A 24182-nucleotide genomic window follows, 5' to 3' on the forward strand; every position below is an offset into this window, starting at 1 on the left:
TTGGGTCATCAGTCAATAGAGTCATTATCCATAGTCCTAAAACTGCGACTGCCCTTGTCCGTGCGAAGATGGAACAGCGGCGCCTATCATGGCAGCGGCCGAGGCTGCGATGGTACCCAGAAGCTGTCCGGCCACACACCCTTTAGACCTCAAATTCGACAAATGACTGTTCTAAATTTAGCGTACATAGACAACCAAATGTATATGTGCTGGTGTATAATTATGAAGTGTGCCATTATTACGCTCAACTTGTAATAATTGTGGATGATTTTGACTTACTCTGAGGAATGAATGGTGTGAAAACGGCATTTCATCGGCTTGTACCGTACTTGCTCTTTGACAATAAAGTTGAATCTAATCTAATCTAATCTAATCTAATCTAAAAGCCATTTTACGTATTATTTTAATGCTTTGACCTTCGTGTCTTTGGGTTGTGTTCTAAAAAAAGTGGAGTGGTGGGAAAGCCTGAATAAAATCCCACCAATAGATTGTAACAATAAATAAAACTAGAATTGAAAAGCAAATATTCACTTTATTGAGAACCATGGCAGAAATCACAACTAGTAAAGTTATTGTAAATTTATTATATACATATATATACGCCTTTATACCATGGCATTTTATTAACACACGGCAAACTTGTTTAGAAAATAAGTGACACTGTAATATAGTGTGACAGCTTGAAATGATTAATACAGTAATTATTATTGTTATTAGTTAGTGTAGCATTTTTTTCTTCAACCCAAAGTCAAACTGTATACACACATTATTCATCCTTCCTCAGTTTGTGTTACTCTGACATGAGACACTTGTACATACATACCTGTATATCAGTATTAGCACTTACACCAGTGCATAAAAGCAAGGCAGCTGTTTATTAAAACTAGAGCTTACATTTACTGTAGCTTGAGAGCACATAGCCCAAACATGCCCATCTGCCTCCCTCCTGTGTGTCTACGCACGCACGGGTTTGCGTTTTGATAAGCACCTTGATAATTACTCCATGAACCCAGTTCATGTTCCTAGAACACAACACTAGCTGGTGGTGAAGTGACAGTGGCATAATTATTTACAGTGCTTAAGTTCCTGAGTGTGGGCTGAGTAGTAAGGAGCAGTTAGCTGAAAGAGGAACAATTCACATTCATCATCTCCAGCACTGATCTCAGTGAGCCAAGAAACGTGTCTGCCTCTTCCTCCTTATGGAGTTCACACTGGCGACAGTCCAATTCCGCTGTCTGTGAGAGGGAAAGGGAAAGAGAGGTAGAGGAGTATGCATATTGTAATGGATGAGACAGTAGGAGACAAACAGATGTACTGTAGATGATTCATACACATTCGACCAGATGGTCTAGGTGGTAATGAATTTAAGAAGAAGGGACATTTTCGGACCGGGAGTGGAACTTACTCATGAGTGATTTGGGTGGAAATTGATGGAGCTGAGTCCTGAGTACTAGATCAAAATATGTTTAATCCAATTAAATGGTATAGAGTGGTATGGCGCCTGGTGGAGGTATACTTTTGCATTTTGCAATTTGTGGGTACAGATGAATTGAGTGGAACTGTGTGGAAAAACCCATGGGTACAGTTTAAACTTTACATTCTGTAGGGATGGATTACAAATCCACGAACTGTTTATAAACAGTTTTTGAGCTTTCCATCAAGGCAAAAGTTAGGATAGAAGGATTTTTAATTCAAAAACATTCGCTTTGAAGATCCAACATGAATTATTGTAACCTTTTGGCTAGGCAATGACTACTCAAAAATGCAAATGAAGTTGATAAAAAGGATGCAAAGAAGGACCGTACAAAGTTCAGAATTGATTCTGACTAGATTGATTCAGAAACCCGATAAATTCATCTCAACCAATGGTTAACAAATAAAACAGAAACAAGACATAATCTGTTTTTGCCACTTTCCCCAAGTATGAGGAGTATGGGTGGAACAAGGCTCTTACACTGACCAGTGCTGACAACCAGAACAGAGCAGGTTTTTCAGAAGGGGAGCCGTAAAGAGACACAACCTGCCGCTGTGTGCACAGTGGCATTGCTGCAAGGGGGCGTAGAAGTGAATCTTGGGCTTTAAAACATTGCAGATGTTTCAAAGTAATCCTTTCTTAAAACAAGACCGCAGGAATCCTGATAACGTGACTAAGAGATCGCTGATGTCCAGATCTGTGTGGGCTGACTGAGCTGTTGCTCAACAGGAATGAATCAGTCAAATCTTTCCAGATGCTGCGATAGAACACAACAGTTTTGTTGGTGTTTCGAAATTTGCTGATCTGATCTGCCGGTCTGTCTCGCGAGCCGAATCGTCGGATCGGCTCGCAGACTAATTAAGTGAAGTTGGATAATTTCCCACGGCACCCCTGACGATCTCTCACGGCCGCGGCATCCTGGTTGAAAAACACTGCATTACTGTAATCATCATCACCTCTGACTCTCTCCTTACCTGGTTGAACCGACTTGCTAATGTCCTCAGACTTGAGGCCACCTTGAGTTTGGGTAATGAAATGACAGTTCCCCATTCCTTAATAAGGACATCTGTTTCTGCAGCAAAACAGCTCAGGGTGGAACTGGGGCAAATCTGGTGGAGAAAGAGAGAGAGAGGGAGAGAGAAAGAGAGAGAGAGAGAGAAAGACAGAGAGAAGATCAGCCCTTAACAATAATGACAACATTTCATAAAGCCACAAAAACAATGCCCATACTTGATGTTTAGTCCTAAATTGCCTGAACTGCTTCTAGATTTCGATGTTATTTAACAAGAAGACAGAGTACATTGGTGCAGAATTGTAAAAAAAAAATCCTAAAACGTTGAGAATGAATGTGATCCTTTCTTCTAGTTTCTTTGGTAAAATGTTTCTTGAATTAGTTTAATAGAATTAGTTTTACATACGTTGTTTACAATTCTAGAACATGCTCGAGTCAATACTTTATTAGTAGTATTTATTTATTTCTGTTTTTATTGAGATATAAGAGATTAATATTTATTCCTAGAAATAGGGGAGTTGCATTGCTCTGTTCCATTATTTTTGGAAAAAACTCTGGTGATGTGAGATTTTTCTAGACTAAATTTAGGAGGTATGTCAGAAATGCAGCAATACTTACAAGCAAATTTGCCGTCATATCTAATAATGATTAGGCTAAACATTCAAAATAGACATATTTAGACAAAGGGTTGAATAATGACAGAATTAGAGGTCATGTTTTGTAAACTCGCGCTTCTACAGTCAAGTCATACTTGGTACACAGTGTCCAGTGGACAGATGTTAAATAATGATTCGAAAAAAAGTTGGCAGCATGACTGCGGGAAAAACACACCACACAATCAAAGAAACTCCCTGTGCTATAATTATGAATCAATCATTCATTAATGAATTACAGCAGTGACAAAGCAAATACCTGGTAGTCCTCTTTGGTGGGTGTGTACAGTCTACATTCAAGCCCCTCCTGCAAAAAGACAGAAAATGAGCTGTACATGTGCACAATCATGCTTCATACATACTTGTTTATCAGGAACACAAAGAACAGAAAGAAACGTAGTTGAACAACATATTACATTGCAGATTCATTCATTGGTATGTTCTAAACAGGCATCTACCACCAAGGTCAGACAATTGAAATAATGCCACCAGCAACTACCTATTAACAACCAAATAACTCCTTACTAGAGCTCACAAAGCATATTGCTACCAGCTACCAAAGCCCTTACAACCACCTGACATCACTCTCCTAAACACTTTGAAGACTTGCAAAATTGCAACCAGATTGAAATGTTCTACCAAAGATTTAGTAGGTCCCCACCTTGCTTGTTGCACGCCTTGGTGATGTTTCAACAATGTGTCAACAATTTAGGAACCATTTAATAATTCTCAAGCAACCAAACTTACGATAACCTACCTGCCACTTTAGTTAGTTAAGCAAATACTTGGTTAACACATAAAACTCATAAGGATGCCTTGCCTTGTGGCAAAGCCTTGAATTCTAATAACAGAATGCAAGAAACCATCTAGCAAGTCACAAGCAATTAGATAGTGACATGTGTTAGACATGTGTTTGACAGGCTATATATGCATTTCTTTTTGAAATTATTTTTATGAAATTTGTATTGTTTTAGACACTTTAAGATGTGTTTTTTTCAAATGTGCCATGTGAGATTTGCATTTGCAGTCTAAAGTGGCAGAATGCCTAAAACATTGAATGATTGATTCATTTATGTTTGAATTAAAGATACAAATGTAATATGAGACCTGCTTGCAAAGGACATTACATGATCATTGTAACTGTTTGTACATTTGTGTACGTTATTGTCCAGTTTATTTCAGTTCTTATTTACTTAAAGAAACGAACTGAATTTCCTTATGTCTTCTGCTATAAAAGCTGCAGTGGTTTACTCCTGTATGAGCAAAAATAGGCCAGCAAAATGCAAAAAGAATTGGTATGTCACAAAGTCAAATTTGATTTGATTAGAATATTGATTTAATAAGCACAAAGAGAAAGTCAAGAGCATACCAGGTCCTTGACTTTGTCGCTCAGGCCATTGACTTGGCTGAGGCTGTCGTGGCTGCAGCGCAGCACTTGAAGTGTGAGCACAGGCAGAAAGATCAAACACAGATACACATTTGCGAGAGCTGGCCTCCCTCTCAGCATGGCACGGCCAGCAGAATCATCATCTGATGCTGTCACACTACGGCAACATCAACAATGCCATGAACATCCTTGTGGCGGTTAACTCTTGACTCCTCGGCAGGACTCCAGATTCAGCCATGAAGTTTCAACCTTCAAAGTTTAGCAGGTGTTGTAATGACAGAGGAGCCTGTCAGCAGTATCACTACAAAATGCTAGAGCTGATGTGCTCCCCCAGAGCACATCCTCAGCAGCCGTAGGGGCTGGCTTATGCCCAACAAGGTGCAGTAGAGTCTACAGCAATGATATGCAGGCTCCCTTGAGCAAGGCACCATCTGCCAATAGTTGAAAAAATGAAGAAGAAAAAGAAGAAGAAAAAACAGAAATGGAAACAGATCAGTCACTCTTTCCTCGTAAACATAGGGGTTAATATTAAACGCTGATGTTTGTCTGAAGAATGCTTTAGAGATAACAGCAAGAGGTTTTAATTGTATCCCTAAGAGTAATCCCAACTATAGCACGACTCCTTTGGTAAACACTGAAAGTTTTCTGTGCAGGGATATTGGGAGGCTGGTCGGTTACTAGGATAGGATAGAATTTGTATTGACCTCACAGATGAGAAAGTCAGTATTACTAAAGTTGTTACTACTATTGTAGTATTGTTGTTATTATAGTAACAAGCAAATAATATAAATAATAGCTTATCTCCCTGTATCAACACAGGAGCCTTAAACAAATATTAGCAATGTCTCGTCTTACTCTGTTATATGTAGTCCTCTGTCGCACTCCTCCGATTGTCAAAACAGTTTCATTTCAAAAAATCATTTTGTGTTTTGGAGACTGCTACATTGAACACATTTACCCAAAGGTGGCTCCAAAAATGTTTTAGGGAAGTCTCCAGAATTGTTGTCCTGCTCAAAATCTTGGTCCTTCGGCAAGTTGTGTTGAATCTCTTGGTAACTGATCACTTACGCAGCGCAGGAAAATCCGAAACTGGTTTGTTTTTGTAAAAACAAGCAGACATTAACCATGATTTCTCTGTATCAGGTTCCAAGATCCATTTATCAAGAAAACGGGTGGAGTTTCCCTTCACCAGCAGGTTGCTCCTGTCCTTTCTCGTTGACTTTGTCTTTCCCCTCTGAGCAGACTAAACTCCACAGCATCCAAAAACGGGATTCTGATCTCTGTTTATGTGATGGATATATGGTAGATTAATGCTGTGAGTGCAGCTGCAGCACAGATGCAAAAAGCAGATGAAGCAATGTCCCGTCTTACTCTCTTATATGTACTCCTCTGTCGCACTCCTCTTTCCCTTCAGCGTTTTCTCACCTTCTCACGCCTCTCATTTGATCCCTTCTCCTTTATTGGATTCTTTTCTCATATGCGTTTGTCCACACAAGTTTCCCCTGCCTCCTTTCGCCTCCTTGCTCTTATCTTCCCTGGTGTTCCTTGCGCTGCGCTTACTCTGTTTCTTCCTCCCAGACTCCCACCCTATTCTTCCCCCTCCTACTTAGTTTTGGGGCACTGCCTTCCTGTCTGAACGGAAATTTGGACGTGAGCATATCTTCTTGTTTTATTTACAACACTGCTCGCAGTTGTAAGTATGATGTATTGCATTCTAGCTAACCACACCAGAAGTAACTAGTAAACAAGTTTCAACAAGAAAGCCTCAGGGTATTTTTGATTAGTATCGAAATTGGAATTTGCCCATACCTTGGTGATATGAGGAATGAACTTCATGAGCTTTAGACTAAAAACTGGGAGCAACAAACCCTCCTTCGATTAATAAGGCTAAACAAGTTGTGTTTTTTTGATTCATGATTCTGTCAGGAGTTGGAAGGAAATGGCAGGGCAGCTGCTGGAAAATGTTGACACATTTTTTTCACATTGGAAAAAAAAAAAGATTGTTCATAACAGCTACAGAAGACACTCCCTGGGGCCCAAAAGCTAAATACTGCTCGAATGCCCTCTGCCACACAGGCACCCCAGTGCTCCCACTACAATCCTCCCTCCTTCAAAACAGAAAAACCTGGTGTGTAATCAATAGTCAATTTCCATCTTGCATTAGTCCAAGGTTGGAACTGAACCTGGACTGAGAGACTCAATAATCAGTCTTGTTTTAGGAGCTCCATCCCTGAGACTGCTACTGGAAAACAAGATTTCCATTTTGTGCAGTCGCATATGAACCCATGTTCACGCCTGATGTGGTTCTCTTTTGCGAGCTGCAATTTATAAACATCGCTGCCACATCAGCTGCAATTTATAAACATCGCTGCCACATCAACTTACTGCTATGAGCTAAGATCAAAGTTGGCGATAAAAGAAAAAACAGAGAACACAAGTTTACCTTTTTGTGACCAGAAGCATAGTTCCGCTTCGTCCTCTCCTCTAAGTCGTTAACCATGACACAAGCTTTGACATGACTGGGAGGAGTGGCCCTTGTGGGGCGCCAATGAACTTGCATAGTGAGTATTTAGAGCCGCCTGGCCTATCGTCCATCCTTACTATGGCATTTGCCTCTTGATTGACGTACAGGTAAGCCAGTCTGAGATCTCATCTTTTCTAACACGCAGTTCATCACGCATGCGCGGTCAACTGCGCCAGCTGCAAATCACCGGCGGGCTGATTACCTAGCTAGCCTTCCAATTTATACAATTCTACTTAAGAAAAGGGTATAAAAATGAGTGGGGAAGCTGGACCAAGTAAGAAACCAAAAACTTACAACTTCCATCCAGAATGGGAGGAGGACTTTTTTTCACTATGTCATTTTCAAAGTGCGTTTGTCTGATCTGCAAATCTACGATCGCTATTCCAAAGAAGGGAAAGTTGGAGCGGCACTTTCGGACAGTTCACAGAAGCAGATTGGGACAATTGTGTCAGAGTTTGACAAACGCTTTCAAGACTGTGCTTTAACCGAGCCAGTCGCTACATTTATGTGCTACCCCAGTGTTCTTCAACTGGTGTGCCGTGGGAAATTATCCAACTTAACTTAACTTGTGGCGACCCAATCCGGGCGATCCGGGCCGGGCGGGCCAGACTGGCATATCGAGCGAGACAGACCAGCAGATCGCAAATTTGGCCCCCCCTCCCCTCAACAAAAGTCTTCAAGTGTTCAATTGCAGCAATAAAATCTGAAGCATTATTGAAATATAACATTTTCCCTTGCGAAGCGTGAAGTTTGAGAGAGAAATCTCTTTTTACCAAATAAAAACACAGCACAGCAATAGAAACACAGCAAAATGCTTAAGCCATTTTCTCTTACCAGGAGTAACTTCCATCAAGGTGAACAGCCGCAGAATAAACTGAAGCCTCAGATAAGGCAGAAACAGAGAGAGCAAAGGTCACAGTGATAATGCTGACTGAAAGCAAAAGTGAAAACAAGGAGAGGCATGAGCAGGGCCTGGGGTAGAAGGAGGAGTATACAAATATGAAGTTGACAGTAAATAACAGAAATCAGTCATGTTTGGTTATGAACCACACATCTTTATTTTCCATACATTGTGGACTTTATTAAGGAAATTGTAAGTTCAATTAATATTTCCCTCATCTTCAGCTCCTGTGACATGACTTTTTTAAACACAGCCTGTTCGCACTATGTCCTATAGAAACCTCATATTTTTATCTTTCATTACAAAACCTGTATCAGTCACTGTGTTTTTTACATGTTTTGATGCATAATGACCATTTTGCATGTTTGAAATGGGCCATGTTATCCTGATTCCATGCATTTGTTTTCAATAAGGGTCTAATTAAAATCTCTTTGAAATGCTTTGATGTGCAAAGGCCACATTGATCCACAACTCCTCTTTTCGCAGTTCAAGACCTACTGTAAGGTTTTGTCTTACTGGATGTATATCTACCTCAGATTTGACAACATGCATAATGAGGGAATGGAACGAAAAAGACACAACGTTCCCTTTAGTAAAAAACTCAGTGATGTTCAAGATATAGATAACAGGTGTTAACTGTTGTAACAATGACAGACTGACTGAGTACATGAACGTGAGAAACAACACAGCGTTGATTGATAACACATCTGTTTGATCGGAAGTTAGAGAAAAACTTCCCTGACACATCAAACACACACAAACGAGCTAAGGATTGTGCAAAATACAGAAATTACTTTCAGACTATTAAGTGCCAAAGAGAATTAACACAAACTTCATAAATAAACAATAAAAATACTAAGAAAAATAAAATTGGGTTAAATGGATAGATTATTAATAACCACAGTTGTCACCAACCTTAAAAACTGGCCTTGGTTAGTCAGCCTAATACATTTAAGGTAAATGCAAACAACACTGGCTGGAGGTGTTAATATCACCATGTCTGGCTTGGCAGGGTTTACGATGAACTCACCAAACCCTGTCCATGTTCTAAACACAGATTACTGATAAAATCTTTATCTTTGCAGAGTCCAGTCAAGAAGATGTAAAGTCATCACATCCTCCTGCGGACATTCAGAGAATTGAATGCTAATCTAGCATGACTGACCAACAGGGTGACTACTTTCCAATGACAACAATTCCTTCATCATCACTTTTAAGTCACAGATTGGAAAATATAAACCTTTTTGGTCAGTCAAATGTGTCATACTGAATTAAGTATGTGGTGCTTCAAAGGGCATCGTCACTTTCCGTCTCCAGATACCACGCTTTCAAACTGAAGAGAAAATCTTCATACCAAAGTCATGAGGCTGCTTTGGCATTTCATAAGCATACATTTCAAACAGCGGAATGGAGAAAAAACCTTGTTGAACTCAACTCCTTCAGCTGAGGCACAGGGTTGATGGATGGAGCCAGGGATCAGCGCTAAAGGTTGAGACCAGAGATGAGAAAAAGTAACCAAAAGTTACATGCGTCATGCCTGCATCAAGTCTCAGCAAGATCCAGCCAAAGCCACATCACCAGATTTTGCCTTTTCGAGTTCCAACTTTTGTGCTTGTTCCAATTCCTCTCTTTCCTTTATTCACAGTCTGTTACAGTTTTGAGGAAGAGGCGAATGAGGAGGAAGGTGTGAAAGTCCGTTGATGCAAACTCTCCTCACCACTTGTCCTTGACTTGGTCCTCCAGCAGCACCTGCCCCACCTCCGGCTTGCAGAGTTTGCGTCAGGCTAACTTGTGATGTACTGAGAGGGGTTATTCGGCCACTACCAGCAATCTGGAGGTTGACAGTGGTGGCATAACTGGTCTTCTGGCTCCCTGGTTTGGTGGAAGTGGAATGGAAGGGCAGAGGAGATGGGGATGTAGTTAAGGATATAGGAGGTTTTGTGGTGGAGTTTTGGACGTGAGGCTGAAGTCTGGTTTGTGACACGTGGCTTCGTAGCTGGTAAGGGGAAGGTGGAGGAGACAACATACCTGAGGGGGAGAGGGCCAGGCACAAAGAAGAAAGGCTCTGTACAGAGGAGGGCCGAGCAACATAGGCACAGATCAGCTGGCTACGACAGCTTCCCTCCTCAGGCTCTTGGTCTCCCCATTCAGTTTGGGTTCCTGATGGAGAAGAGATATGAGCCGGGGAGGGGAAGAATGTAGGAGAAGGTGAACTCCGGGGAAAAGGAGAGGAGGTGATGATGGTTGTAGTTGCACTCATATCAGGTCCCTTACATGCGTTTGAAAGGTCCCGGATATCGGTCCAGGGCTCGTTGGTGAAATGTTGCAAACCGAGGGTGCTTTTCCCTGGGGTAAGCCTGCCAGGTGAGAGCGGGGACTGGCGGGTGGCCTGGGGGCTGGATGGGGAGGACCATCCACTTCTACGATTGGAAAGACTATACTGCGGTTGATCAAGGGATCCTTGCCCGCTAAACCCAAGGGACCTCTGACTGTTCTCAACCCAGGATCGGCGCAGTCCACTGGGGTTGATCTGAGCTGGGCTCGGAGGTCTTTCTGCCAGGTTGGAGGAGAAAGACCTACGTAGGCTTTGGGGGGCGGTTTGTGAGGCACGAGAAGGGGAGGCAATTGTGGAACTGTTCAGGGGGACAGAAGAAGAGAGGAAAGAGACAGTCTCTAATGTTGGTGAGACAACAGAGGAGGAGGGGCAGAAGGAAAAGGGAGAAGAAGAGGTGCGGCGAGGGTTTCTTGGTTGAGGTGCAGCAACGTTATGGGTCCAACTATTCACAGAGACGCCAATAGGAAGTGGGGAAAGTATACGAGGACTCAGACATGAGGAAGAGGAACTAGCTGAAGAGGCCTGTGGCATTTCCAAGGTTAAGCCCAGTGGATTATGGGAATTTGTGCCTCCTACCCGTGCACTCCTAGGGTGGGGAGGTTTGTTTGCCATGGGAGAAGAGTTATTATGTTGAAGAGGAGGGGAGCAGAGGCGGCCGAATGAGGCAGTAGATGGGGACAGAGATGGAAAAGGGGACTGAACTCGTGAGCCGGGTTCAGATGCAGAGAAGGGACGAGCTACTCTGTTGTGTGACCCCGCCCACAGTGGGTCTTGGGATTGCTGCATGGGGGCGGTGTTAGAGCTACCATCAGCTGGCAGTATCTTTTGTGGACTGAAACCATTAACGCTATTATTGCTGCTGTTACTGACATTGTTGTTGTTATTGTTGTTTGCATTCTGCGATGATTCAGATTGTGATTGAAAAAGCAAAGCAGAGGGGGAAAGAGGCTGATGATAGGATTGAGTCACAAAGGGAGAAGGAGAGCGTTGGGAAAGAGATGGAGGCAGCGACTGTGACTTAGAAGATGAAGAGCTCAAGGACTGGTGATAAGCATGTGGGCATCTTTGATTTTGGTTCCTGTCTTTATTGCATCCTAGCTGGTCATAAGCAGGAGTGCTTGAGTCCTGCGGGCAGAGAGGAAGTTTCGGAGAAGGGGAACCCTGTCGTAAGTAAGAGGAGGGTAAGGGGGAGGTGCAGGAGGGGCCTAGGTTTTCTGTAGTTGAGGGTGGTGTTTGTTGCCACAATGCATTCTCTTTTGCCATACTCTGGCTGATGGACTGGCTGATACATGAAGCAGCTAATGATCTGGAAAATGTAGAGGATGATGAGGTAGGGGAGGAGTAGAGAGATAAGGATGGTGTGGGGGAGGAAGGAGGAGGCGCTCTTACAGATGAAGACCTCCCTGTGGAGGAAGAGGAGGATGGGGTGAAAGAAGACAAGGGTGTAGGAGAATAGGCAGGGGGAGCTCTTACAGAGGGAACTGGGGAGAAATGGGGGGGGAGAAATGCCCTGGATGTGGAGGTGAAGCCTTCATCTGACATTAGGGTTGGAGAAGAAGCTGAAACAAGCATGAATGGTGAGGAACAAGGAGGTGCTCGACCTGCGGAGGGAGCTGAAGGAAAGGGTGAGGAGGAAGAAGGGAAAGCTCGAACAGGAGAAGGAGAGCGGTGTCTGAGGCTGGGTCTGAAGGCAGAAGGGGGCAGAATAAAGTCCCTGTTCTGGTCTGAGGTGGAGACTGCAGGACTCTTTTTCTTCCCCTGGACTGGCATCTCCTGGGAGGGTCTGGAAGAAGGACGGCTGCCTGAGAGGAGGCTGAAACCAGGCATTGTAGTAAGAACTCCTGGGTCATGCTGGTTTGGTTCTCTGGAAATAACAGAAACACAATTGCAATCATTCAATATTTACACATCATACACCCATACAAGATAGACTGAAGGAAAGTTTCCATATAGCCCTTTCACCCCAAAACTTTCTGTCAATGACCATGGCAGGTGTATCCATTGAGTATATGTGTGATGTTGGTCTGTTGCAGGCTGAAGTTAACGCAAGAACAGTGACAAATTATTTGGTCATTAATTTAAATGGCCTGAGATGTCTGAGATACATCCACTAATGTGCAATTTTGCAATCTTGCAACAAAGACAGCTTTTAACACAATTCAGACAGTGTCATACATTTGGGAAATTTTTTTTACAATTTCATTGCTGTTACGAGTCACTTCTAAAAACCTGTGCAAATGGATGAGTTGTTTCTGGCTGCAAAGTTTTCCTCTGCATTTTATTGCAGTATGATTTGCAAGACATTCATCGCAAAAGCTGACATGCATTGAACTTGATTTCTTACTGGTTGTCGTATAATGACTCTTACACAGATCGATATGCAATGAAGAGACATGGCTCTTCACATGACAAAAGTCTGTGGTTGTGGTTAGTGGCCACTATTACTTTAATATGCTTCAGTTTTACCTGTGGTCATATATCGATGGAGTGTAGGCATCCCAGGAGTTAGAAAGACCCTGTTTGCCCATAGCAGTAGGTAGATCAACAGGTCTCTGATTAGTGAAGGTCGGCAGACAGTCCTCTGACTGCACTGTTGGGGGACGAGGGATCAGATCTAGGCCTTGACTTTGAAACAGCGATTGTGGGCTGGATGCAGTCCTGTCCATTGTTTTTGTCACAATATGACTGTAAACCTGCTGGTGGTCAAAGGATACATTAGAAGGATAACTTAGGTGTGGCAGAGGAGGTGGTCCTGTTGGAGACTCATACTGAGGAATCTCAGATGAATCTTGAAGAAACATCCCACTTTGTGGTGAACAATCCTCCAAATCATGATTGTTGTTGTTGTTAAACTTAATTGGCTCTTGAGCAGGTTTTACTTCCATTGGGCTTCCAGAGGCCCCCAGAGCAGTGACGCCTCCTTCACCCCGCCAAAATGATTCCCTCTGGGCCTCCAAACCTGGGTGCGGCATCTTGAGGCACTGATGCTCTTTTGGAGCCTCAGTCTGTGTGGAAACCACCATCAATACCACCTCTCCTGGATGTACATCTGCATCTCTGCGTGCAGTGGAAATGTATTCAGGTTCAGTGGGAACACATTGGACAGCTTGGGTTGACTTATGTGCATTGCTTTTGTCTCCAGTGGAAAGCTTGTTCTCCAGTAAATGGTGCTTGTAATTTTCCCCTCCATCTTCAGAAACAATGCAATGTTGTCCACTGTCAGTGGTGAGTTTCGGTCCACAGTGTGCTGACTGGGTGACAATGGTCACAGATGTTGAGTGCTGCCTGACTGAAGATCGGGGACATCCACCATTCACCTTTGACCTGCAAAGAAGAGAAGAGTTTGAACACGTTACAGTAGTAAAGGACTAATTTATGATATTGTTCCCTTTGCACCATACACATAAGCCATTCCCCTTCCTTCCTTTCCTTTGCTCTCTTCATGCTACTTTGTCATTTACTACCTATTTCTGTAGGTATTCTAAACTCACCACACTGGTTTCTCTGTATCTTCAGCAGCTGAATCCTCTGTGACGATTGCAGAGCAATAGTCCCTCAACTCATGTCTGGATCCTGTAGAAGCTGAGGGGATAAAATTGCTGGTGCACCCAGGATTGCAATCCTTATTCTGGAGTAGACCGCCTTGATCCCTTGGTGAAGTGGATTGATTTTCACCATGCATGGTGGACGTCAGAGAGTCTTTGTCAGATTTGTGTGTAACACTGAAGCCTCTTTCCTTGGACAACGCAGAGATGAAGTCTCTGGGTCTGGAGAGTGTAAATCCATTCGTCTGTTGGTGACAAGCAGTAGAAAGCTGCTCTCTGACTAACACATGACCGAACATCAGCGGCTCACTGGGGAGCATCGTTGACTCCTGGGAATCTAGAGGAAAACAAAACAATAAGAATACCTCTACACTAAATTGTGTCAAACCATTTCATCCCCTTCATCCAGAGATCAAATATTACAATCAAATAAGACGACATGAAGCAGTGCCTGGTATTCTAGAAAGGGGTAATAAGTCAACAAATATGAGAAATCTAGTAAAGTTAGTTTACCATATGTTGGGCTCTCTGCTCTCTTCACTGTGCTCTCTACCGTCCTCTCATCCTCCAGGATTTGAAGCTCCCCCTGGTGCTGAACATGGCTGGTTGTTTGTGTTTCAAACTGACTCTGAGCCCTTGTCTGGATTTGGCTTTGATGCTGTGTCTGCATCAGACTCCATAGCTTTTTTTTGGTTTGGATCTGTGATTGTTGTCTGGTTTGTGTGATTGTCTGGCTCTGAAATATGGTCTCAGAGTGAGTTTGGGTTTCATCTTTGGTCTGAGTGAGGACATCTGATTGGTGTTGTAAGTTGGTTTGTGTTTTTGTTTTTGTGTTATGCTGAGCGTGTGTATTTGTTTGAGAGTCATGTTGAGCATGAGTGTTGGTTGTTGTTTGGCATTGTGTTGGTTGTTGATACTTATTTTGGTTCTGTGTTTGATTTTCCGTCTGAATCTGACTTCTCAATTGGTTCGAGAAACCAGAAATGTTAGTAGAGCTCCAGGTTTGGTTCCGACCAGTGCTAACCCTTTTCTGATGCAGAGAGACCTTCAAGGTGCTGGCCTTTGCACTGTACATCTGGGCCAAGGTTTGGACTTTACTCAGAATCCTTTCTGAGTTCTCAATCAGCACTGGATCCACCACTGGGACTGCCTCAAAGAGCCCAATTCCCCTGACGTCTGAGCTCATGCTCTCGAACAAGGCCCGATTAGCAGAGACAATCCTGGAGTGCCGGGACCATCTGGCCACTGTGGGAAGACCTTCGAGGTTCCCACTGGGTTTGGACAGGTCACTACTTTTGGCTCTGTTCACACTGGTCTGAGGTTTGGTCTCATTTTTTAGGCACTGGTCTGCAAGTGACAGAGGTGTGTGAGGTTCTTTGTGACTCACTTTAAGCTCTACTGGATTTGTTAGTTTCAGTCCATGCACATTCATAACTGTTTCGTTTGTACGAATCATTTTGGTTGTTTGATCCCTGTTTTTGTCCTCGTTGGTAGTAGATGTTCCCTTTTCTTGAAGTAAATGTTCTACTTTGTCCACAGATGTTAGAGCAGCCAATTTGCCCTCATCCCTATCCTCTGCTCTTTCATTTATTTCCTTTGTGCAGACATCTCTATTTTTGTCCAAAGTCTCTGTCTTTTCTCCAACAAGCCTGCTTGAATTGGACTGCAGTTGGACTGAGATGGTTTCTTCTTCAGTTTCTCTGTCCATGGAGGTGATTGGCTTATCAATCTGTCCATCTGCTGAGGGTGGAGATATGACAGAGGCAGGACAAGTAGAAGATGAGGGCTCAACCTCTAGATCTACCCCTCCATATAGCTCACTTGTTTCAATGCCTTCACACTTGGCTGATCCACTCTCTGTCCCCCACTGGTGTCCACACAAATCAAAATGAGAGACTGACTCCTTCACCAAACCTGAAGGGATTTGTGAGAAACTGTTTCGCCTTCTTGATAACTCTCCTTCCTCATCCTCTACCTCATCCTCCTCAGCCTCAGCTGCTGCATCGTAGTAACTTCTGATCTTTTCGATGATCTTCTTGTCATTCTTGGTGAGGAGGGAGGTTTTTTTAGGAAGCAAGCAGCTCTGAATGGGGTGATGAAACCCGTCTGGGCTGAGGCAGGAGGAAGAGGCAGCTGAGTTCTGCTCCTCCTTTTGCAGTTCAGAACTGCTGCTCTGTTCTCTCTCTTCCTCCAAGATCGAGGGATAAGGGTTAGATGTGAGGAGAGGGGAGGACAGAGGTGTTGGGTTTATGATTGTGTGCTCTCTCTTTTCATCATCCCTTCTTTCTTCCTCTTTTCCAGTTACTTCTTGCGGTCCATCTCTGCCCACCTTGGTACTCTCTTCTTCTTTTGATGTTTCATCTAAAATGTGTTGGACTCTGTTAGAAGTGCCCACATCTTCTAGTTCGTCCTCATTTCTAGAGCCAATAGTTGGGCTTTCGAGGATGCTTTTGTCCTCCATCTTAGCTACATCCTCCAGTGTGGATGTTTGATTTGGGCTTGGGGGGCAGGCAACAGGGGGGAGTGGGGAGGTGAAGTTGGTCTGCTTAGCTGGAGGCTGGCTTGGATTTGGTTGATCCAGAGTCTGTCCCTAGAAAAAGAGGAACTGATTTAAACAATGGTGGGAGTAATTACTGAAGTAAAACTAACCAAGCCTTTTGCGAACATTAAATATATTATTGGGCTTTAGCAACATTGGTCCACCTGCAAGAGCTGGGATAACCCAAGCCATGTCACCATGTGGCAACATTTGAGATGTTCCATCCACATATGACTGATAATTTGACTTTCTTACAGATATAGTTGATGGAGTAATTTAGGGAGTATAGGAGAGCATATTCTAACCAAATTTTCTGCATGAATTGATGCAAGTCCCTCTCTGGCTCTGCTCTGGTTGATGAACTCCAGGATCTCCTCTGTGATGGATAGGGTGGGAGGAGGGCTGAGAGAGTGTAACTCCTCTTCCCCCTCCTCTTCTTCCTTCTGAAACAAATATGATTGAATAGATGTGAACTGAGTCACACTGAACACCAGTGCCTACTCTAATCTAATGTTTAAGTAAAATACCTCCTCCTCCCTGTTTGGTCCTAGTTGGGTTGTTGGTCCCAGCTCAGAGTGCTCGGCCTCCACCTCAATGACGGATGAAGCAAGTGTGCTGCTGCTTCCTGCTGAGCCCAGACTGTCGATCTGGCACAACTCACCCTCACTGTCTGCCTGCTGCCAAAACAACATCAAGACTTCACCTTGCTGTCCGATTTATGTGCTGTCAAACACACATGACAATGTTTTCCCTGTAAAAGCGTTACTTTGTTGTATTTTTACATCATTGAGATCAAGTGTCTTGTATTTCCTGGAATAACGAAAAACACTAAATTATTACACAATTATTAGAATTTTTAGAATTCAAATTAAAACCCTTTTTGCTGCTAGGGAGTACAAACTTATTTACATGTACTGTAGTAAGACACAAACTCTTTCTTTATACAGTTTTTAATTTTTCATTCATCTTCCATTGAGCAAATTTTCTGCATACAATTTTTTAAATTGTTTTTAAAAAATGTTTCCCCTCATTGACATTGAGCTATCCAGACCTTGTGAGTAAAATTAAAATGTTGGGATGTTGTCTTACCTTTATGGCTGCTGGGTTTCCAGGTGGTAAAAAGCAACAGAAGGAAGGAGGAGAGAATAAATGTGAGGTGGGGAGAGAGAGGAAGAGACGATGAAAGATGGAGAGACATCAGAGAGAGATATGTGTTGTTTTTGGCAGGTATGGAAACAACCTGCAGCTTAAATTCTTGTATGATTATCTCTGCTGGGGTTGATCATTGTTCAGCATTGCTGTTCTGGAGTTTTGCCACACATTTGTTCACATTTAGTTTCAGTGAGCATTGAGGCTTTGCCAAAATGTCTTACTGCGTCTTATCAGAAGACGCACTGCCTCAAGAAACCTCTGTAGGAGAAGACCAGCTCTGATGAAGCCATACATGCGCACATATACCATGTGCAGCACAGCAAGTGAGTTGTATCGGTCTACTAAGTCAGATGCGTTCTCACTGCAAACCTTCCGCTCCATGGAGTGATTGCAAGCTGTGCACAGACCAGTTGCTTTGATCCGAACGTTCTAGGTTTTGGATCAAGTGTGCCAAACAGATTAGGTCTGAATACACCCTAAAACAACAAACCCCAAGAGCCACCTTTTCTTCTTGCTGACCTCTCACAGCTATCATCATACCCCAGCTAGCCTAACATCATAGACAGCGTTCACCAGGTTTCACTGCTCAAAGTGTTAAATGTTTATTATTGTCCATCGACTCAGGCTCATGCACTTTGTCAATGCTGTTGGATCTCACAGCAACTGCTCTCTCACTACATACTCCCCTTAGATTTTATCTTCCATAAACACAATATCTCCTACAGTATTTTGCCAACGCTACACAGATCTAGCATCCCACTGAAACCCTGTTTTGATTTACAGCTGGCCATGGTATACTGCCTCAGAGAATATTCAGGTGGCAAAGTACCCCCTAATGTGTTTTCAGGTTGATTTGACTTTAACTTTATGGACTTTATGTTGGAAGCTATACTGATGCATGCAGACCATTCTAATTACCACACCTGTTTTGTGTTTGTAAAGTCATGTGACCTGTACAGAGGAGTAATTCGATCATATCCCAAGCAACGTCAATTCAAATTAAAAGTAATTAAAAGTAAAGAGTTTTCGCACCATTGGCATGAAATGCTGATTCAATGTCTTTGGCTGGAGCTGAAAGACAAAAAACAATAACATCAATCTACTGATTATGGATGGCAGGGTCTGTCTTTGTCATTGCTCTGTCTCTAGCCGTATATGTATGCTTCCCCTCCCCTCCAAGATCAACATTCCCGAAGATGATTTTGAGCTGAACTGAATTGAGTAAAGGTTTATGAAGACTAAAAACTGTCTGTCTGTGTGTTTACCTGACTGTCTCCTAGTGCGTCTGTATGGCAGGTTTCCCTCCAGCAGCAGAGGCAGACTCTTCCTGGATTTCTCAGGCGTGTACGTCAGAAGCTCTGGAGGCTCTGGAGGACAAACACAGCAGAAAGGACTTCAGAACAAATCATCACCTCTATACCTAAACAGTAAACAAAGTGTTTACTTTAACTGTATTCATTTCACATAATGTGAGTTTTTGGCAATGACCTCTATTTGTGAACCTATTTATTCAGTGGAAAGCCCAAAATGTAGTGAAAGAAGACACTAAGAAAACAAACAAAGTTAGGGAGTAACTTTGCCCCGAACCCAATACTGCAACCTTGATGCTGTATTGTCATTGTTTTTGTATGGTGAAAAGGGCATTTGAATTTTCAAGTAGGGTACAGCTAACCCTGACCTGACTGACGCCTGCCTCGGTGGTAGGCATGGATGTCGTCCATTCGCAGTGATGCAGTGGACTTCTTCCGAATTTCCTGGTCGAACTGAGGAGCTAAGACACATTAAGGGATATCATCACCAAGTTAATATGTACTGGGTCATTCATGATAGAACATCTTTTATGAAACAAAAAAGAAATATTTAGATATAACTCAAAAGTGAATGTAATATATAAGATATTTTTAAAAAGGCAAATGATACAGGCTGACAAAATTAGGAAACACAAAACATGTGAACTCACAGTGGCAGAAGTTGTCTCCCAAAACCTGCCTTGCCTGGAAAAAATTGAATAATTGAGGGAGAAATATTCTCATTATTGACTGAACAATGCGAATTTGATAAAAAGGTTTCATTAAAAAATGTCAAATGCCAAACCCCAGAGCCAAGTCATAGAGCTGCAGCTGCTCACTATGAATAACAACCATGAGAAGAACACCCTGTTTCTAGAAATCCTCTGACTATGAGTGTCCTTTATGAGGATCATATATTATTTCAAGCTTTTGATTAAGTTTTCAATCGCCCCAATCTTCCTAAATGAAACATATGAACATACCAACTATAATATGTGTGTATAAGTGGAAATAAGTGTGAATAAAAGGATGCAAAAGACATCTCTAATTTACCATTTGATGTAATGTGTGACCATTACTAACATCTGGTAAACCGTAGAATAAAAGTTATGTTAATATTATGAATATCAGGGTTTAAGGGTTCTGAATGCATTTGTACTACATGTAAAGAGTTTGTCGTCAAAGTGCTGGAACGTGTCTATTGTTTGATAATGTATTACTTCAAAATATCCTCAAACCTTTTAATTTTAGGTAAATTATGGATGTAAAGCGTTCAGGAACACAGATCAGAAAACCTCTAAAATATGAGTGTCACTAGTTTGTATACTGACCAACAGGTGGCGGCAAAGACCAAGAGAAAACTACTGAAGTACTTCCATAACAGACCACCTCTTCAACTACTGCTGAATTTATACCTACTTCTATTGCAATAATGCAACAACGATAACATTAAGACTGAGGTGGTTACATGGAAACAAAACACGAACAGAGTGATTCATCAATATAGCTTGTTCTTCATGACATAGTGCCTTCCTTCCACCCTTCTTTCCTCCCTTTACTTCCTTCTTTCCTTCCCTCGTTACCTTTTGTGGTAGTGAGGCAGGGTGGTTTTCTACTATCAGCCTCTTGAGGTAATGCACCCAAAGTCTCTTCTCTTCCTGGTTCTTTGTCTGTATGAAATCATATTGCAATTACCAATAACAGTAAAAAATTAAATGACTGGCATCTGAATACACTCAGGCATCTGTGCCTGAGCGAAATCACTCACCTGGACTATGTGCTGCTGTTTGGGGATGGTCTGGTCTGATACTTTGAAACACAAAGGATCCTTCAAGGTCTCAACCAATAACAGATTACAGCACTGCAGACAGACAGACATAGAATACTGAGCGAGCATACTGTATATCACCAAACGTGATGTTAGTGTTAATTATTGGTGTCCAAGCGTTGTGGTTGGGGTGTTACATCTTTAATTGAGTATCTTCAAATATTGTTTAAAATATATTTTACTCTATAATTCTTTTCTCATCTGAAAAAAAGCCTTGGCAAAAACAACTTAGAAGACACAAAAAGTCCCCGCTGAAGCATTTAATCATAATGTAATTTTATCTTTAGCTGGACACATGGACAAAATATATGTGGATTATCTTACAAAAATGTGTGTGCTGTAAACGAAGAGCTCCAGCCTCTTCTTGGCGATCAGCAGCATCTTGTCAAACAGAAAGAACGCTCTCTCCTTCTTCACCCTCTGCACCTTAAAGGAACCTTCCAGAACCAATTCGCCAAATCCACTCAGGTCTGGACCGTTCCAGTTCACAAGGAGGGATTCTATTTCCTGGAAGAGAGAGGTAACAATGAACACATATAGAAACATGTAAATTGTTGCTTTCACATCAGCCCCACCCTCCTATTCAGCAGGGTCCCTTTAGCTCCATGCCCCAGTGTTCTGTGGGTGCGTTCAGAAGCGGGTACAGAAGGTGAACCAGATGGATTTCATGTCATGAGGAGTGAGGAACGATCACATGAGAGTTCCAGAACACAACATGCATCTCTATCAAAAATCCTTGTTACCATGACTTTATAAATGTTCAAAATCCCACGAAGAGCAAGAATCCTTCTGTTCTTTGATCGATTTTGAAAAAAAGATGTTGCATGTAAAAACACTAACAGATAAATAGAAGGAAAGAAAATATAAAAACGCTTGAACAACTGCTTTGAACACTTCACCTCCCATACCAGCTGCTGACAGGTCAAAGGTCAACACATATGTACTTCCTGCCCTATGAACTTTAAAGGTCAAACTTATGAAACACAGGTCAGCTGCAGCTGATGGCAGCATTCCTAGACACACTCTTTCTATCTGCGTGTGTTTGTTAAGAATCCACACAGAGCGTTTTACCTCTAATGACACAGTAAACACTGTTGGTAAATGATGGGCAATCATCCCAGCTACGGAGGTGACCTTTGACCTTACACCAGTGGAGCGATAGAATGACAGTTTGAGGAAATGAAATGTCTACTTGCTTTAAGTAAAATAAGCAATACCTAACCAAACTACTACTTAGTAGTACATGTACTCACAATATGTGAGTTCATGTACTCAGTAACCAGTAAAACCTGCTGTGTGTAAACATAACATAGAAATATCAAGTCAGTTTATCTATTAACTATTAGTCTAGTTAACTATTCCATTATGAAGCATGGTGTATTGAGGGACATTTTTTACATGTTTACACTTATCCAAGTACAAATATTAGACAGTAAGATAAGTAATATATGAAGAGGAGCTATATCCTGTAGCTTAATATTGAAATTAAGTGAATGTGAAAGTATTGCAGCTCTGAAAGCTTCGAATTAGGGAAGTCATTTGTGTATTGATTATTTAAAGTTATGTCTGCGGACATATTTTGCTGTTTAATTCATAGAGACACTGACAAATATCGACCGTCTCCACCCAAGAGAATTTATGCTTTTTCTATTTAACAGCTTGACTATGTGTGAGCTCTGTCTCTCCCTTTTTCCTGGCTTTACAGCGTGCTGGTGTATCAGCTTCTCAAACCCCGTAGTCATGCTAGCCAGCCCCGCTGCTAGTAGACGCCCCAAAACCCATACAAAGCTCCAAAAAACACCAACAGACTAAAGTGAGACAAAGAAGAACAAACACAGAGAACAAAACAACATTAACGCACAGGTTTAGGAAACTTTCTAATGCTGCAAACCACCACCACTCACTCACACAGACACTCTCCCAGCATGCAACAGAGAGAGAGAGAGAGAGATAGAGAGAGAGAGAGAGAGAGAGAGAGAGAGAGAGAGAGAGAGAGAGAGAGTGAGAGTCAGGGTTGCTCAAGCAGCTGAACGTGTCCACATGTGAAGGACGCTTAATGACATGTTCCTGTGTGTTTGTAATGACGTGAACACGTGTCGCGGAGGAAGTGGTGGAATGTAGTGGAGTTGCGGGAGGCACACCCAAAGGTCACTCTGCTGACCTCTGTGTGTCTGCTCGTTTAAAGACTGCAGTGAGTCTAACTGAGGAATATGTCACAGGCTTTAATGCAGAAAAATGTTTCCTATACCACTTCGAGGTGCGAACGACAACCCAGTTGGAGAAAACTCTGCATTTTCACAACTTTTGCTAGAAGAGCAAAGAAATAAACACAGTGGGAGGCTATGTAAGCCTTGCAGATTAACTACACATGGCAGAGAAGAATATGAAGACAAAGAAGAAAATGGACTAGACGAGTTGTGAGGTTTCCAAATCACAATCATATACTGTACTGTTGTTGGATGGTGAGTGTGGAGTTTGTGAACAGTGGAAGGGGTCTAATAGTTTGAGTAGCAGCTTCACTTTTACCTGCTAAATCAAGATACTATTATCTGATACTTCCGGACTTTCTGCTGACCAGACATACGTCACGGACGTCTGATTAAAGTTTCAATTTTAAGTCAGTAAAGTCAGTTAGTCAGTCAGTCAGTCAAGTGTTAAAATCGTCAGTGGAGCAATCGCCAGCTAGTCAGAGAGCTAAAAGAAAACCTCCAGAAAAAAGGAGAACATTTATCAACTTCCTGAACGTCTTCTTGAGCATTTATGAAGTGGCATTGAGCGGTGTTGATCAGCAGTAGCAACTGTAGCAGCGATCAGCATTAATCTTTTATTCGCTCGTAAGTATGACCCTTCCTTCCTCTCCCTCCTGCTCTTACTCCTGCTCTTGCTGCCCTAAGCTTTCTTGAGTTAGAGAGACGGATCCGCCTGCTTGAGGAGAAACAGAGTAGCCTGAATCACCAATTGCTAGCCATGGCGCTACTGCTAAGATAGCCGGCAATTTAGGTAAGAACTAGAAATATTAGATTAGATTAGATTAGATTCAACTTTATTGTCAAAGAGCAAGTACGGTACAAGCCGATGAAATGCCGTTTTCACACCATTAATTCCTCAGAGTAAGTCAAAATCATCCACAATCATTACAAGTTGAGCGTAATAATGGCACACTTCATAATTATACAGCACATATACATTTGGTTGTCTATGTACGCTAAATTTAGAACAGTCGTTTGTCGAATTTGAGGTCTAAAGGGTGTGTGGCCGGACAGCTTCTGGGTACCATCGCAGCCTCGGCCGCTGCCATGATAGGCGCCGCCGTTCCGTCTTCGCAGTGACAAGGGCAGTCGCGGGATGCGACCGCTCTCGCCAGAGTCCAACGCCAAAATATGTCGCTCCTATGGGTGTTGTGCCTGCTGCTTTTAAAACAGCTGTCATTAAACCCCTTCTAAAGAAGCCCACCTTAAACCCAGACACGTAAATTAACTATAGACCCATCTCAAATCTCCCTTTCCTTTCTAAAATTCTAGAGCGTCTGGTAGCAAATCAGCT

At 42.4% G+C, this 24182-nt stretch overlaps 3 protein-coding genes across 11 annotated transcripts in view; all 3 read right to left on the reverse strand.

Annotated features, from left to right (window-relative positions):
• Positions 1–536: 536 nt before the first annotated feature.
• On the reverse strand, positions 537–7962 carry il15l (interleukin 15, like). Of its 5 annotated transcripts, none has more exons than XM_076146118.1 (6): positions 7885–7962; positions 5382–5806; positions 4509–4957; positions 3399–3446; positions 2449–2583; positions 537–1235 (listed from the first exon to the last, which is right to left on the reverse strand). In XM_076146118.1, the coding sequence occupies exons 3-6, from the start codon at positions 4644–4646 to the stop codon at positions 1116–1118; spliced, it is 441 nt and encodes a 146-aa protein (XP_076002233.1). In that variant the 5' UTR covers positions 4647–4957; positions 5382–5806; positions 7885–7962; the 3' UTR covers positions 537–1115. The 5 variants fall into 5 exon arrangements, with proteins under 5 accessions (XP_076002233.1, XP_076002225.1, XP_076002214.1 ...); XM_076146110.1 differs by lacking the exon at positions 7885–7962 and adding an exon at positions 5952–6184; XM_076146099.1 differs by lacking the exon at positions 7885–7962 and adding an exon at positions 5898–6184.
• Positions 7963–8205: 243 nt separating this feature from the next.
• LOC142995181 (uncharacterized) lies at positions 8206–17189 on the reverse strand. Of its 4 annotated transcripts, none has more exons than XM_076146161.1 (7): positions 16898–17189; positions 16676–16813; positions 14345–16421; positions 13778–14168; positions 12753–13610; positions 9980–12150; positions 8206–9823 (listed from the first exon to the last, which is right to left on the reverse strand). In XM_076146161.1, exons 1-7 carry the CDS (start codon positions 17060–17062, stop codon positions 9591–9593), a joined length of 6033 nt encoding a protein of 2010 aa, XP_076002276.1. In that variant the 5' UTR covers positions 17063–17189; the 3' UTR covers positions 8206–9590. The 4 variants fall into 4 exon arrangements, with proteins under 4 accessions (XP_076002276.1, XP_076002268.1, XP_076002257.1 ...); XM_076146170.1 differs by lacking the exon at positions 8206–9823 and having other exon boundaries at positions 10020–10111; positions 10226–12150; XM_076146153.1 differs by having other exon boundaries at positions 8206–12150; positions 16676–16810.
• A 110-nt stretch (positions 17190–17299) lies between these two features.
• plekhg2 (pleckstrin homology domain containing, family G (with RhoGef domain) member 2) overlaps positions 17300–24182 on the reverse strand; it is a 54652-nt gene continuing 47769 nt past the window's right edge. The window contains exons 9-15 of one of the 2 annotated variants that reach the window (XM_076146181.1): positions 20964–21146; positions 20580–20672; positions 20395–20481; positions 19483–19516; positions 19201–19293; positions 18788–18889; positions 17300–18593 (exon numbers count right to left, since the gene is read on the reverse strand). In XM_076146181.1, coding sequence (XP_076002296.1) covers positions 18532–18593; positions 18788–18889; positions 19201–19293; positions 19483–19516; positions 20395–20481; positions 20580–20672; positions 20964–21146 — 654 coding nt within the window. In that variant the 3' untranslated portion in view covers positions 17300–18531. The remainder of the gene's footprint in view (positions 18594–18787; positions 18890–19200; positions 19294–19482; positions 19517–20394; positions 20482–20579; positions 20673–20963; positions 21147–24182) is intronic. The other variant, XM_076146190.1, reaches the window with a different exon arrangement.

The sequence above is a fragment of the Genypterus blacodes genome, unplaced genomic scaffold (genome assembly GCF_046128005.1).
Source record: "Genypterus blacodes isolate CSIRO-AG114 ecotype Tasmania unplaced genomic scaffold, CSIRO-AGI_Gbla_v1 ptg000003l_1, whole genome shotgun sequence".
Lineage (NCBI taxonomy): Eukaryota > Metazoa > Chordata > Actinopteri > Ophidiiformes > Ophidiidae > Genypterus > Genypterus blacodes.